This window comes from Monopterus albus, unplaced genomic scaffold, assembly GCF_001952655.1.
Source record: "Monopterus albus unplaced genomic scaffold, M_albus_1.0 scaffold75.1, whole genome shotgun sequence".
Lineage (NCBI taxonomy): Eukaryota > Metazoa > Chordata > Actinopteri > Synbranchiformes > Synbranchidae > Monopterus > Monopterus albus.
In genome coordinates, this window is record NW_018127955.1 from 333,487 (window position 1) to 347,008 (window position 13,522).

The 13,522-nt window shown below is 39.3% G+C and overlaps 1 protein-coding gene across 3 annotated transcripts in view; it reads right to left on the reverse strand.

The window, feature by feature from the left end:
• Positions 1 to 3,474: 3,474 nt before the first annotated feature.
• Positions 3,475 to 13,522, reverse strand: part of rai14 (retinoic acid induced 14) — a 37,348-nt gene continuing 27,300 nt past the window's right edge. For 2 of the 3 annotated variants that reach the window (XM_020606008.1, XM_020606006.1), the window contains exons 8-21: positions 12,919 to 13,025; positions 12,588 to 12,772; positions 12,208 to 12,233; positions 11,819 to 11,905; positions 11,302 to 11,388; positions 10,492 to 10,647; positions 9,902 to 9,994; positions 8,534 to 9,247; positions 7,865 to 8,349; positions 6,277 to 6,445; positions 5,984 to 6,151; positions 5,549 to 5,707; positions 5,378 to 5,443; positions 3,476 to 5,190 (exon numbers count right to left, since the gene is read on the reverse strand). In XM_020606008.1, the coding sequence (XP_020461664.1) occupies positions 5,104 to 5,190; positions 5,378 to 5,443; positions 5,549 to 5,707; positions 5,984 to 6,151; positions 6,277 to 6,445; positions 7,865 to 8,349; positions 8,534 to 9,247; positions 9,902 to 9,994; positions 10,492 to 10,647; positions 11,302 to 11,388; positions 11,819 to 11,905; positions 12,208 to 12,233; positions 12,588 to 12,772; positions 12,919 to 13,025 (2,589 nt within the window). In that variant the 3' untranslated portion in view covers positions 3,476 to 5,103. Of the gene's footprint in view, positions 5,191 to 5,377; positions 5,444 to 5,548; positions 5,708 to 5,983; positions 6,152 to 6,276; positions 6,446 to 7,864; positions 8,350 to 8,533; positions 9,248 to 9,901; positions 9,995 to 10,491; positions 10,648 to 11,301; positions 11,389 to 11,818; positions 11,906 to 12,207; positions 12,234 to 12,587; positions 12,773 to 12,918; positions 13,026 to 13,522 lie in introns of all 3 variants that reach the window. The other variant, XM_020606009.1, reaches the window with a different exon arrangement.

Here is a 13,522-nt window from a genome sequence, read left to right on the forward strand (position 1 = left end):
GAAAGTCAACCATCACTGCAGCCCTCCACCAGTCGGGGCTTTATGGCAGAGTGGCCCGACGGAAGCCTCTCCTCCGTGCAAGACACATGAAAGCCTGCATGGAGTTTGCTAAAAAACACCTGAAGGACTCCAAGCTGGTGAGAAATAAGATTCTCTGGTCTGATGAGACCAAGATAGAACTTTTTGGCCTTAATTCTAAGCGGTATGTGTGGAGAAAACCAGGCACTGCTCATCACCTGTCCAATACAGTCCCAACAGTGAAGCATGGTGGTGGCAGCATCATGCTATGGGAGTGTTTCACAACAACTCCGTGACTGTTCTTGAATGGCCCCGCCAGAGCCCTGACTTAAACCCAATTTAGCATCTCTGGAGAGACCTGAAAATGGCTGTCCACCCACGTTTACCATCCAACCTGACAGAACTGGCGAGGATCTGCAAGGAGGAATGGCAGAGGATCCCCAAATGCAGGTGTGAAAAACTTGTTGCATCATTCCCAAAAAGACTCATGGCTGTATTAGCTCAACAGGGTGCTTCTACTAAATACTGAGCAAAGGGTCTGAATACTTATGACCATGTGATATTTCAGTTTTTCTTTTTTAATAAATCTGCAAAAATGTCAAAAATTCTGTGTTTTTCTGTCAATATGGGGTGCTGTGTGTACATTAATGAGGAAAAAAATGAACTTAAATGATTTTAGCATATGGCTGCAATATAACAAAGAGCGAAAAATTTATGGGGGTCTGAATACTTTCCGTACCCACTGTATATAATTCAAGAGGCAAAATCAGTTGAGATGTCTTTCTTTGTACTTTTTGGAGAGAGAATCTGGGTTGCTTGAGGTTCAGTTCTGTGTAACATCATCATTCGCTGTTTTGGTATTCTAGGCTTAGGGTTAGGTTAATACCTTTTAAACTGAGGTTCACATTTACACAGGTACTATTTCAAATTTTAGTCCAGATCACTCCAAACATAAGAAATATGCTCGATTACAGAACTTTATGATTATATAGACATTAGACTGTAATGGTTCAGTCAGAAAAGTCACAGGGTTTTGCATATTTAAAAAAAAGATTAATATTGCTTTATAACATGATTAATTTGACCTATAAAATGTCAAGAAATTGTAAAAAATGCCCACCATAGTTTCCCAGAACCAAAGGTAAATATTTTAAAACCACTTGTTTTGTCTGAACAAACTGACACACGGAGATTGATAATTTACTACTAATTTAGAAACACAGCAAATATTCACATTTAATTAGCTGAAACCAGGGAACTTGTGGCATTCTTTCTTGAAAAATGATCTAAACAGTTACCAAAAATGTTGACAACTTTCTATCCAACTAACTGAATGATGTAGAGTTGAAATTATTAGTCAGTTATTGGAACAAGCATATAAGTAAAATGACATTTTGTGTAAAAAGATTTTTAAAACTATACTCACTCAAAGAAATTGAACACTGAAGGAAAACACTGAAAGGTAAATTTAATCTTGGTCAAATAAACAAACTAATATACAGTGGAAAGCAGTCTCATATTTGAACATCTTCATCAAATAACTTCAGATTAAACTTTTCAGTTTAGCCAAACACAGTTTGTCCAATCACTCACAGATTCCAGACTTTGAGATTTTCCTGCAGGCTGGGATGCTTCACAAACATGGACCCTAGCTGGAGTAGGATCACAGCAGCAGATCTCTCTCTGCTAACCCCCGAGGCCTGAGGGCAGAACATGTGGGAAAGCAAGATTGACAGGAAGTTGTTGTGTAGAAGCAGAGGTGTGTGTGTGTGTGTGTGTGTGTGTGTGTGCTTTCTTTCGTGCATATGTGTGTTTGCCCAGTGGGCAGAACACAGGGCCAGGACAGGAAACAAAGTGGTTGTGCCATTGGTTAGAGGAAACAGAATGGCAAATAAATTACCCAGAGTTGGGCTGGCAGAACTTCTGAGAGCCACAGCGGAGTGGAAGTTGAGGGAGGACAGAGTGTTGACATGGAGGATGGTCTGACTAACCCAACAGGAAAATAAACAGTGCATCTAATGTTTTCTTTTATTCACCCAGCATGTCAAACTCTGAAGTCTATATTTCTCACTCAGTAAAAATCAGAAGGAAAGAACATAAACCTGAATGTAAGATGTACTGTTGTGTCTATACTCTGTTTTGATGACAAATTGAAGGGAAAACAACGTTACGGTGTTGGGCAACCAGGAGCCTTTAAAACAGTACCCGTTACATAAATGTTTTTGTAACTCTGTGAAACACCATTTTTCCAAAAGATATTCATTGTGATGATGGTGCTATACAGTCTAACACAGGAGTCCAGCATTACTATCAGTTTGGTTAAGATCTGTTAGTAAGGACTCTGGTTGTTTCAGTATTGATTAAACCATTTATCCATTAAGTTATTAAGCTTTTCCTTTGATACGTCACACATCTATAGATTTTGTGAGCATGGACAAACTTAGATATGAGATTTAATTTTGGCAAAGGCTGTCATCTAGTGGCCATTTGGTGCTTGCCAAGTCTTATCCTGAAAACTTACCACAAGTTTAAGTAAATATGATTTTTTAATAGACAGTTTGTGGCCCACATTTAAATAATAAGGAACAGCTTCTGCAGTTGCTGCCAAAGGTTTAATGAAATTGAGGCATATGCCATATTCTATATGACCCTGATCTTCAGCTACGGTCTAGTATTCTTCCATTGGATGATGTTGGTTGATAAATTAACAATAATCAGATTTTGCGAGCTGTTGTGATTTGGAAGAAGTGTAAAGTGTGTCTAATTTTCTTTTTGTCAAAGCCTGTAAATACTCTGGCAAAAAAGTGTTGTGGTTGCTTAGTTGTGATGTGTTTAAGTTCGACCTTGGGTTGAAGGCAGTTTTGCTGTGTTGTTTAAAAATGTACATGTCTTCTGAATCTGGCCTATATTAATCTGGGGTCGGTTGTATCACTTGCCATTTTATGCTAAAACACTAACTAGGTTTCAAATTAAAGCTGCATTGTCACTTTTTTCAAATACTTTTGTTGTAGAAATATGCTCCAAAATGAAGTGAATTTAACAGGGTTTCTTCCTAATTGGTCATTAATTTGTCATGAACTTGTCTTAATGTGAAGAGGTGCTGTTGAAGCCTCCTGTGACCCAGACTCATTGAACAGCACAGAGATATTGGCTTCTAGAAGGTTTTGAGTGGGATTGGTCTCTAATCAGATTGTCAATTATTTCTGCTTCTGTTTTGTATTATTCTCATTTCTTGTAATTTCATGATAAATATCTGAAGCACATCAGAGCATGGTAGATCGTAGTAGAGCACAGTGGAGCAGGGTGAGGGAGTGCTTGGTGTGAAGTAGAGTGGATTGATTTGGAGCTTCATGCTAGTGCTACCTTAAGTAACCTTACCTATCTTACAATAATCACTTAATCTTAAAACTTGTTTTAATGTCTCATAGATGGAAAACAGACATTGATGTATTAGCTCAAAAATTTATTAATGTTGACAAAAAAGCAGTTGGCAAATCAAGTTTTATGTCGCTACAAAACTGTTAGTACAGAAACAACCAACAGAAATGTTGTTTCCTTTCCATTTCTTAGTACAAAACATTTCAGTCAAGGCCTACAGAGAAAGAAAGAGTTTGATATCCTAGAACCTAATCAAAAAAGACAAGCAAAGGCTCTACCCAGGGTCTAACACGTGTCAGTCAGGTTTAACTCAGGTTCAACACAAAAACATCCTGAGTGAGAAAACCAGGGTGGGAGCTTCAGTCAGTCTGATCCAAATTAATTTAATCTGACTCCAGTTAATCAGAATTAGTGTTATACTTTGAATGATCTCAAAGACTTTAGTTGAAAAGTTCATTCCTAAGGGGCATATGGCTTTAAGTACAGTACTAAGGCAAAGGAGTGTGATGTGATAACAGTTCAGTCTCTATAGAAACATTTAAAGAAATGCATTGAAACAAATTCTCAGACTTTGTACATTGTATCTGTATAGTACCCACAAAGGAACAGTGAAAAAGACTGCAAACTAAAAGACAAATAAATAGAATGTTGTGAGGAAGACTGGTGAAATTAACATATGTAACATGTGAAAATTGTTTGACAGTAATTATCTAAGTACTGCAGAGCTGGAAAATACTGATTAATAAGTGCAGACATAGGTCACTAGATAGAACAAGTGTTTTATATAAAACTCAACATTGTGCTTTCAGCCGACATATTGTTCATGTTTTTCAAGTAAGAAAAAACCAAAAGCCTTTACTAAGACAAGACAAAAATATTGATCTCATACTGCTCATATGTAAAATATGAATAACAGAAATAACCTAAATCAGGTGTCTAGACCAAATAGTGCGCCATTATACTGGAGGAAAATGCTTTTCAGTCAGACACAAAACAAGGCCCTCAAAAATACAGTCACTTAGAAAACATGACATAGTAAATACAATTCATTATATTTTATATAAATTTGTGCCAATAGGAAAATAGCAGTTTAAACAATATCATGATTTTATCTTTTTAGAAGTGCAGCCAAAAAAGTATTTGATTTTAGGACTGCTGTTGAGTCATATGTCATCAGGGCACAAATAATTTATATCAGGAAAACAAATAACACCATCATCAAATAGATACCGTTGACAACAGTGTCAACTGAGTGTTGTATTTTTTCTCTAAGCCCATGTAACAGAAAAACCACATCATTGGACTAATCAGTGCGCACAAATGTGTTTTAGTACACACGTTTGCATTATCACACTTACTGTGCATTTTCAGTGTAGTGTTAACATGTACATATGATTTTGGCTGGAACGCAGATAAGCACCTTGCCTCCAGTTGGCTGATGTACAGTAACTGTACGCTGGGCTGTGGGTTTCCCAAAAACATCCTCTGTTAAAGGATCAAAACGACATTAGTAAAAGTAATGAACCAGTGATTGTATAACTATTCTTAAGGTTTGTCCAGAGGCGCCATGTGTTGGCCTTGCTTCAACTCAGCACTAGCAATGGATGAAGTTGGCCAATAAGACATATTGGTGACGTGTAGCTGACAGCAGCTGTTCACTTCAGTTTCATTCGCAACAGGCTTTTGGGAAACTGGGCCCAGTGTGTCTCAGCAGGCCTCCTTGGCTTGGCTTGGCAACTTGCACATCATTAGGATCTGCTTCAAGGCTTTCTGGACATCTTCATCCATCTGACCCTGAAGGCACACAGCACAGGTTACGTCAGCTAAAATAAACAAAAATCCACTGATTTCAAGACCAAAAATATCTGCATGGTTGGATATCACAACTACAAGTGAAAAAAAGTTTCCCCCCCCTAATTTGACTGAACCAGTCCTTTTAAAATCTAAAATGTTCTAGATTTAGACATACTAATAGATTTACCTGGACAGCATAGAGGAGGTGCATCCTGTACACTGACACTATCTCCTGGTGCTGCTTCTTTGACTCCTACAAAAAAAATTAAGAAAATTTAAAATGGAGCACTCAGGGATCATGTCTCAAAACAAGAATGACTGTGTATTCCAGCTGCAAAATCCATTGGACTACTCTTACAGCTAGCTGGTACTGCAGCTGTTTGATTTGTTGCTGCAGCGTCTCCAGCTGTTGGTTTTGCTGCTGCCTCTTAGAGGGTGACCCAGAGCTGTAGGAGAGTTGCGACAGACTGTTTAAGGCATCCTTTAGCTTCGCCACCTCCCGTGACAGGTCATCTATCTGTAAGGGGAAAAACATAAAATATCTGGCTCCTTAAAAATAGGTTTACTGTAATAGGGATGACAACAGGGCCGTGATGAAACAAAATGACCGTCTCAAGTCCAGGTTAACACGTGTACATTATCTATGCAACTAAATAGGAAAGTATGGTTTTTGTTATTTGAATATACAATAGATAAACTACAACAACTGATAAACCATGTACAGTATGTGCACTGAGAAGCACTGCAGAAATGATGACTGTACTACTGCAGTAGCAAGCAGATGATTACTGACCTTCTTGTTCTTTTCTCTTTCTGAGGCAACATGGTCCTCCACCAGCTGTTTGAGCTGACACACAGCATCCTGGGACTCAGCCAACCTGGTCGTCAGCATCTGGTTCTCCTTCTCTCTTGACATGACCAGGTCCTGTAGGGCTTCCCGCTCTGCACGATTCTCTCGTGCCTGATGGATGGATAAAAGGGAGTTTGGGTAAATTTTAGGGATTATGATTCAATATATTAAGGAAGTTAATCTTATCCTCCTCATGTGGACATCTGATTTTGTTTTCTCACCTAGACGACTCTTACCTTCTGCCATGCATCAGCAGCCTCCAGGGCCATCTCGTCCTGCTTTCTGAGGGCCCCCTGGAGGAGCTGTGTCAGGTGGTTCGCCTCACCCTCCAGTTGCTCTTGCATGGTTTCATACTCCAGGTGGGAGACTGAGTCATCTGCATTGACCTCTTTCTCTGCTGTCAGTCTTTAGGTGAAAGGCACAAGAACCACATGGTGACACACACACACACACACACACACACACACACCAACAGCTAGTTTTACACTACCGTTTTAGCAATCAAAGCTGGGAAAGAAGTTTGATCAATTGTCAGTTCATCAGAACTGTGGGGTCAATGCTCAGCCTACCTCTACAGAACTGTGAATAAGATGCTAATGCACTTTTACCATTTACCCTGTAGTACAGAAGCACATTGCATTCACCAAAGGAAAAAAAAAAAAAAAGGAACTTGTATCATATTTATGACTTACTGTCTCTTAATTACAACAGTCCCCCTAGTTTTCATTCCCCCGGGGTCACTGTAGCTGATAATAGTAATAGCACACACTGTAATACCATGAAACTGATATTTTCTGAGACTTGCCATATCATGAAAATCTCATACCACTGCAACCCTAGTATGCAGCAACTTTGAGGCCTGTTGTCACTACATCCAATAGTGTATAGCAAAAGGGAACTGTTAATAGCTAATTTTGCATACTTAGTGTTCCAAAACAAACAAATATGCGCTACAAACTATCAGTGAATTACTTTGACACTATAAAACTCATTGAAAACTGTTTCAGGCAAGTTCTGCAACATTCCAACTCCTGCATTATCTCATAATTGAGACAACTTTCAAAATTTTTTTTTTAACTGTTTGATGAATGCAATGTGCTTCCATAGTATAGTGTCTCCACACATATGTTTTATATTTTTTTTAATGAGGGAAAAAAACACAAGCAGATCAATGAACACAAGAAGCTCGTGTAGCAGTGTTTCATGACACCAGTGTTATTTTTGTCCACCAGTTTTGTCTATAAATTATATCAAAACAGTTGTGGTTCAGTGGTAGCACGAACCACATCCTACGGTTGAACTGACATCTCTCTGAAGCAGTCTGACCAAAAACTGAACACTATCATGCTGCTGGATTAGACTGTTTTAGTAACATGTACCTACTGTAATAAACTGCCAACTAATCATACACCGTCTGGCCACTTTATTAGGTACATCTGTATTCATTGCAACACTTCCACAAATTCAATGATGTTTGACTACATTATATTCTTTGTTTTTGATGAAATTGTCAAATGTATAAATTCAATGATGTGCTTATTACTGAAGTCATTGTTAAAGGTGGTGTTGTACTGGACTACATTATATTCAGAGGTGTTGCTAATATTGTGACCCTCATGTACTGTATGTAGCTGGAGAGGACAAATATAGACACCTAAATATAATGTAGTCCAGTACACTACTACCTTTAACAATGACTTCAGTAATAAACATATAATTGAATTTTATAAATCCAACCTCCATCCCAGCATCCATCTATAGGCTCTATTAAAAACCACATGTTAAATAATATTCAGGTTTTTGTTGTCAATTTTCTTTTCTCACCTGGTCTGAAGAGCCTCCACCTGCAAGGTCTTCTGGTGTAGCTGCTCTTTTAGGGCCTCTAACTGACTTTCCAGCTCTTTAATGGCGTTTCCCAGAGAAGACATCACCTGTGTGTGGTCAGAAAGGTCCACAGAGCTTTGTGCCCGAGCTTCTGCCTCCTGCCTCAGTGCTGAAATCTCCTCCTGAGCAGCTGAGTACTTCTTCTCTATGTCTGCTAGCAACATCTGCAGCTCCTCCACCCTGCTGTTTAGCACCTGGACTTCCTGTTGGTGTTCTGAAGAGGGAGATGATACTGCTCTGCTCTCAGCTTGGACCTCAGCCAGCTGTTTCTGAGCAGCACTTAGCTGGCTCTTGGTTTCACTGTAGGAGTGTGAGAGTTCCACCAACTGGTGCTGCAGCCCAGCAATGACCTTGTTCAGCTCAGCCTTCATTTCTTCAAAGTCTTTGGCTGCAGCTTCAACAGGCACTGTGCCTCTCAGAGCCTCCTGAACAAAGGTAAGAAAATAATTGTTATATTACTATAATTGTCAAAGATCAAACATTGAACTAAAGAGGTGATGCAAGACTGATTGTACAGAGGAAAAAAAACACGTTAAAGCTATTATTTTTGTGCCTTTTTTATTTTTGCTTAGAGAAATTCAAAGAGAAGAAAAAGAGACTCATGTCTACCTGGAGCACTCTAATCTCCTCCTGTGCCTCCTTGTACAGCTCCTCAGTCTGTGTAGTCCTCTGTTCTTTCTCCTTTGCACTCTGCCTCTCCTCCACTGTCCTCCTCAGAGCCTCCTCCAGCTGCCTGATTTGTTCATCCGCTTTCTCTTGCTCAGATCTTGATTGGAGGAGCTGGGTCATCAGCTGTTTTACTTCATGTTCAAGTGTGGATGATGTACATCTCAGAACTTCTTTCTCCATCTGCTCATCTCCTGCTCTTCCTATTTGTGCTCTCAGCTCCTCCACCTCCTCCACCGCTTGGTGGTATCTCTCTTGCGTGTCTGTCAGCTTGGCCTGCAGCTCTGCAAGACTTTCCATCAACTCTTCCTCTCTTCTCTTGTCCTTCACACCTTCATGCTCCTCTCTTTCTCTGTCTTGCTCCGGTTTCAGCTGAGCCTGAAGGGAACGGTTTTCCTTCCTTGTTTCCAACAATTTCATCTGAACGCTCTCTAGTGCCTGTCTCAACAGTCTGATCTCCTCTTTGCTCCCTCCCTCTGTGTCCTGCCTGACAGAAACACCTCCTGACCTGTCTTCCCTTTCCATCTGTGTGGTGGAGGAGACTGATGGCAGAGAGTCAAATTCATCCTGGGTAGAGTGGAAGGAGGAGATGGAGACCATACTGTTTGGATGACTGGCCTCCTTCAGGTCCTCGTTTCCTTGGAGGGATGGACGTTTCTGTAGGGTGAAAAGCGGGGTTAAGAGATTCAAAACAAAAATCTCAATAACAAAGCACAGACCAACATCTGTCATTACATTGTGGGGACAATATTTAAATAACTTGTAGGCTTCAAATTTGAAGCAACACATCATATGGTTTACTACAAATAAAACATACATGTATGTAAAACACATGGCAAAACAGGATAATCTGAAAAATACAACAGCAGGATTGGAATTATTTATAATGGGTTGTGTGTTTGTAAAAATACAGGAATTGTATCCATCCAATGTGTTTTACTAAAATAAATATAATCATGGCATATGCAAGCTTCCGTATTTTTAGCGCTGCAACAATTAACTGATAGAAAATAATCTGCCACTATTGAGGGTTAATTAATTGTATCCCCCCATGTCTCACACAATGCCAGCCTCTCCCACAACCCTCAACGATAAGTGGGTATATCTAATAGATGCATGGATCGAATAACTACATTAGCTGTACAATGTCTAGATTTCAAGTCTTTTGTGAATTTTGAAAAAAACCTCTTTGCTGTAGTTTGTTTGCCTCAGATAATACAGTTAGGTTATATACACATACAGTAGCTCCTTACTTTGAGCATGTCCCTTCATTTCTTCGTGGTTGAACTAGAACATGAATGGGTTTCATACCTTTATTCTGCTTGCAAGTTGCTGGTTCTCCAAAGTAAGAGCAGTAATCTTCGCTTGCAGTGCAGAAACCAGATCTGCAGATCTGTGCTCAACCTGTCAACACATACAGAGGCACACAGAGAGGCATAAAAGAAATGTTGAGGACCACTAGCTATCTACTGAAAAACAAAACGAGTCATGACATGTCTAAAGCTTAGGTTAAACCTCCTTCAAGAATGCCAAAGTGGAAAAGTTCAGCAGTACATGAATGTCTGTTGTCAGAGTATAGTATTAATCTTAGAAAAAGCAGCACTGATTTACTGAAGATTTTAACAACCAGAAATAGCTAATAATAAATAAATAAATGGTTAAAATAGTCATCTTGTAACATGTCTAACTTAACTGTATCAACTTGTTTTTAAATTCTTTTCATTTAGTCTGACTGGGTACATTGTCCGTTTATGTTTATACACCAGTAAATATATTCAGTGCATGTTGCTGTACCCTGCACTGAGTTTTAATGCTCTGCTTTTCAAACTAAAAGTCTGATGTCATTTACTTGGGCCAGGTTTTCTGCTCTAGCCCCCACATCCGTTTTCAGATCAGCTCACATGTAATGAAAACACGCCACTTGTATCCAGCTCAGGACCAGTCATTGTCTGCTCCACGGTCTGCTTCAGGTCTTCAATCGTCTCTAGCAACATGTTTCTCTCCTCATGGAGCTTCTCCACCTCCTCTCTCAGCACTGTTCCTCTAACCTCATCCTCCTTTAAAATGAGAAAAGGGAGGAGTGAGGTGGTGGGAAAGCGCAAGAGGAGGGGAGAAGAACAAAAGATGGAGAAGGAAGAGTTACTGTGTGTGTGTGTGTGTGTGTGTGTGTGTAAAATGGACAACATAGGGAAAGGTATGGAGGCTGAAATGAAGGATTTAGCTAACTCTACAAGAGCTTTTATGATTAAATGAATTGTACAGAAAAAAGTTCTGGGGATCATTTCTTTAAATGACTTATATTCATATTCTCATGTTTAGCTGTAACCTACTAATAAATGGACTGTGCTCAATTGTGTATCTACACCTTTTCATGTACTGTGTATGTTGAAGTCACCACATAATATGCTCCATTTATTTCTATGGATTCTGTGAGTGTCATTCTTAACTGTATTACTACTGATATGGGGTTGAAGGTGTTCACTGAACGTTTGGGCAACATTGAGTTACTATATTAACTATACGTTTAATCAACTTGTTTGTCAGCTGGGATCGGCTACAGCCGCCCCTGTAACCCTATTCAGGAAAAGTGGTATAAATAATGGATGGGTGGAATTTTGTAAAGCTGGATGTTTTAAGAACAATAGATTTGCTGTATATCTGTCATTCTTAAAGGCTCCTGCGTTTTATCTTCACATCTGCTTTTACAGTACCTTGTAGCTGAAAATCTTGGGAGTGTCACTTATGTCTGATGCAGGGGTCCCAGTGGAGGTAATGACTGGAGAGGAGGGTCCAGAACTCTGAAGAAGGATGAAGTTAATAAATTTTAGTCAATTTGGATTAGTTTTCCTCATAAACCCTTGACATGTTCTGGTTAAGAAAAGAAAATACATATTTGTTAATGCAGTTGCTTTAAGAATTGTTTGGTAACTGAATGCATTATGTTCTGATACATAATCGCAGTCTAATAAACAGGATAAAAATTCTAAATGTTAGTATTCAGCAAACATGAAGTGACAAAATGAGGCATTGCTACATTTTAAATTAATATACATTGATTAAACATTGTATTATAACTTGACAAAGTAATTTTTGGTGAGAAAAGACGCATATAAAATGTCATAAGTGGGACTACTTATTTTAAGCATACACTGCCGGCATGCATTAATATACAGTAAAGAGTTTCAGACTGACATAAGCAGACAGATAATCAGAGAGACATGCATTTACCTGCAGTGGGCTAATAGGAGGTGGAGGTGCTTTTCGTTTTTTGGGAGTTGTGATCCGTTCATCACTTAGCTTAGCTATTTGATCATGCTGAAGAGGTAGCAAGAGACAGGAGAGAGGCAATGAAGAGAGATCGGAAAGGTGCGATTCAGTGCTGTTAGTAAAATAAGTGTCAATCATTGAGTGCTATAGCAAGACTCAAGATTGTTGTTTTTACAAGCTAAAAAATTTGATGCTGATGCTAAACTGCTGTTCATGAGGTGAAGCCACACAACAGAATCACACTAAAACTGATACTAATAACTGTTTAGTTGTGATGAGCTCAGCTGTTCTAGTAACTTGTATTGCTTGCTTATGATGATCTCAAAAGAAAAGCAGTGAAAATGTCTCACCTGAGGACTTCTAGGAGACTTTGTATCTGTCAGAGGAGAAGCAAAGAAAGTCAAACATAGACAGCATAAAAAAGCACCCTTCTCTTTTAAAGAAATTTACATTTTTCTACTAGAATTAACAATAAACAAGTCAGTAATGGGAAAACTCCTCTAGATGGCAGTGTTGACTGTGTGTTGAAATCAGAAACCAGACTCTACCACAGAGGAGATACATTCATGTAAATATTTGTATTATGATGTGGAGGCAAAGATCTGTTTTGGGGACTCAAACCCTGTGTGTGTGCTCACAAGATCAAGCATTACATGTTTAAACTTCTCAGTTTAAAATAGGGTTTGGGCACGTCATAATGTTGTCATATGTGTCTTTGCACAACACTCACCTGAAACCTGATGTCTGTTCAGGGCAGCTGTGAGGGCAGTTTTCACCTCTGATTTGCCTGACAGCGTGGCATAGTGTACAACATCATGGCCTTGTGAATCTACAGCTGCCAGATCTGCTCCTCGCTGAACCAAGACTTCAACTACGGACACTGCATTGGACTCAGCTGCCAGCATCAAGGCTGTCCTACAGCACAAAAGTACAAATACTGAAATACCAATGAACAAAACAACACCCACCCAACATCCAAGAACAGTCTCTTTACTACTCATCAGTACTTTTACATAAAGTACGTAATTTCTGAAATTTGTCTATTTTGAGTATGTTCATACCTGCCACTATTGTCACAAGCATTGATTTCAGCACCATAGTCCAGCAAAGTACTGCATACTTCAACGTGAGCATGTTTGGCTGACAACAGCAAGGGGGTGAGTCCATCCTTTGGGGCAAACAAACAGACATGATAAACAGATATGATTGACCATCCTATGAAGGGGTAACACAGGATGTGGGCCTAGACATGGTAAGTGTCTATGCAGTGAGAGAGGTCATAGATCTATGTGAAAAAGGAGTGAAAGTCTCTCTCTGTAAATGAGTTTGCCAGCAGATGAACAGAAAAACCAAAGTTGCTCCACTTTCCAGGATGGCATATGCTTTGGGATGAGAGGACTAGGAACATGGGGAAACCCCCCACAGTGATACAGGTTATATACAGTTCTAAATAAATACAGTGAGGAACAGAAGTATTTGAACACCCTGTGATTTTGCAAGTTCTCCCACTTAGAAATCATGGAGGGGTCTGACATTCACAGTGAAGGTGCATTCCCACTCTGAGACAGAATTTAAAAAAAAATTTTCAGGAAATCACATTGTATGATTTTTAAAGAATTTATTTGTCTTGCACTGCTGAACATAAGTATTTGAACACCTGAGAAA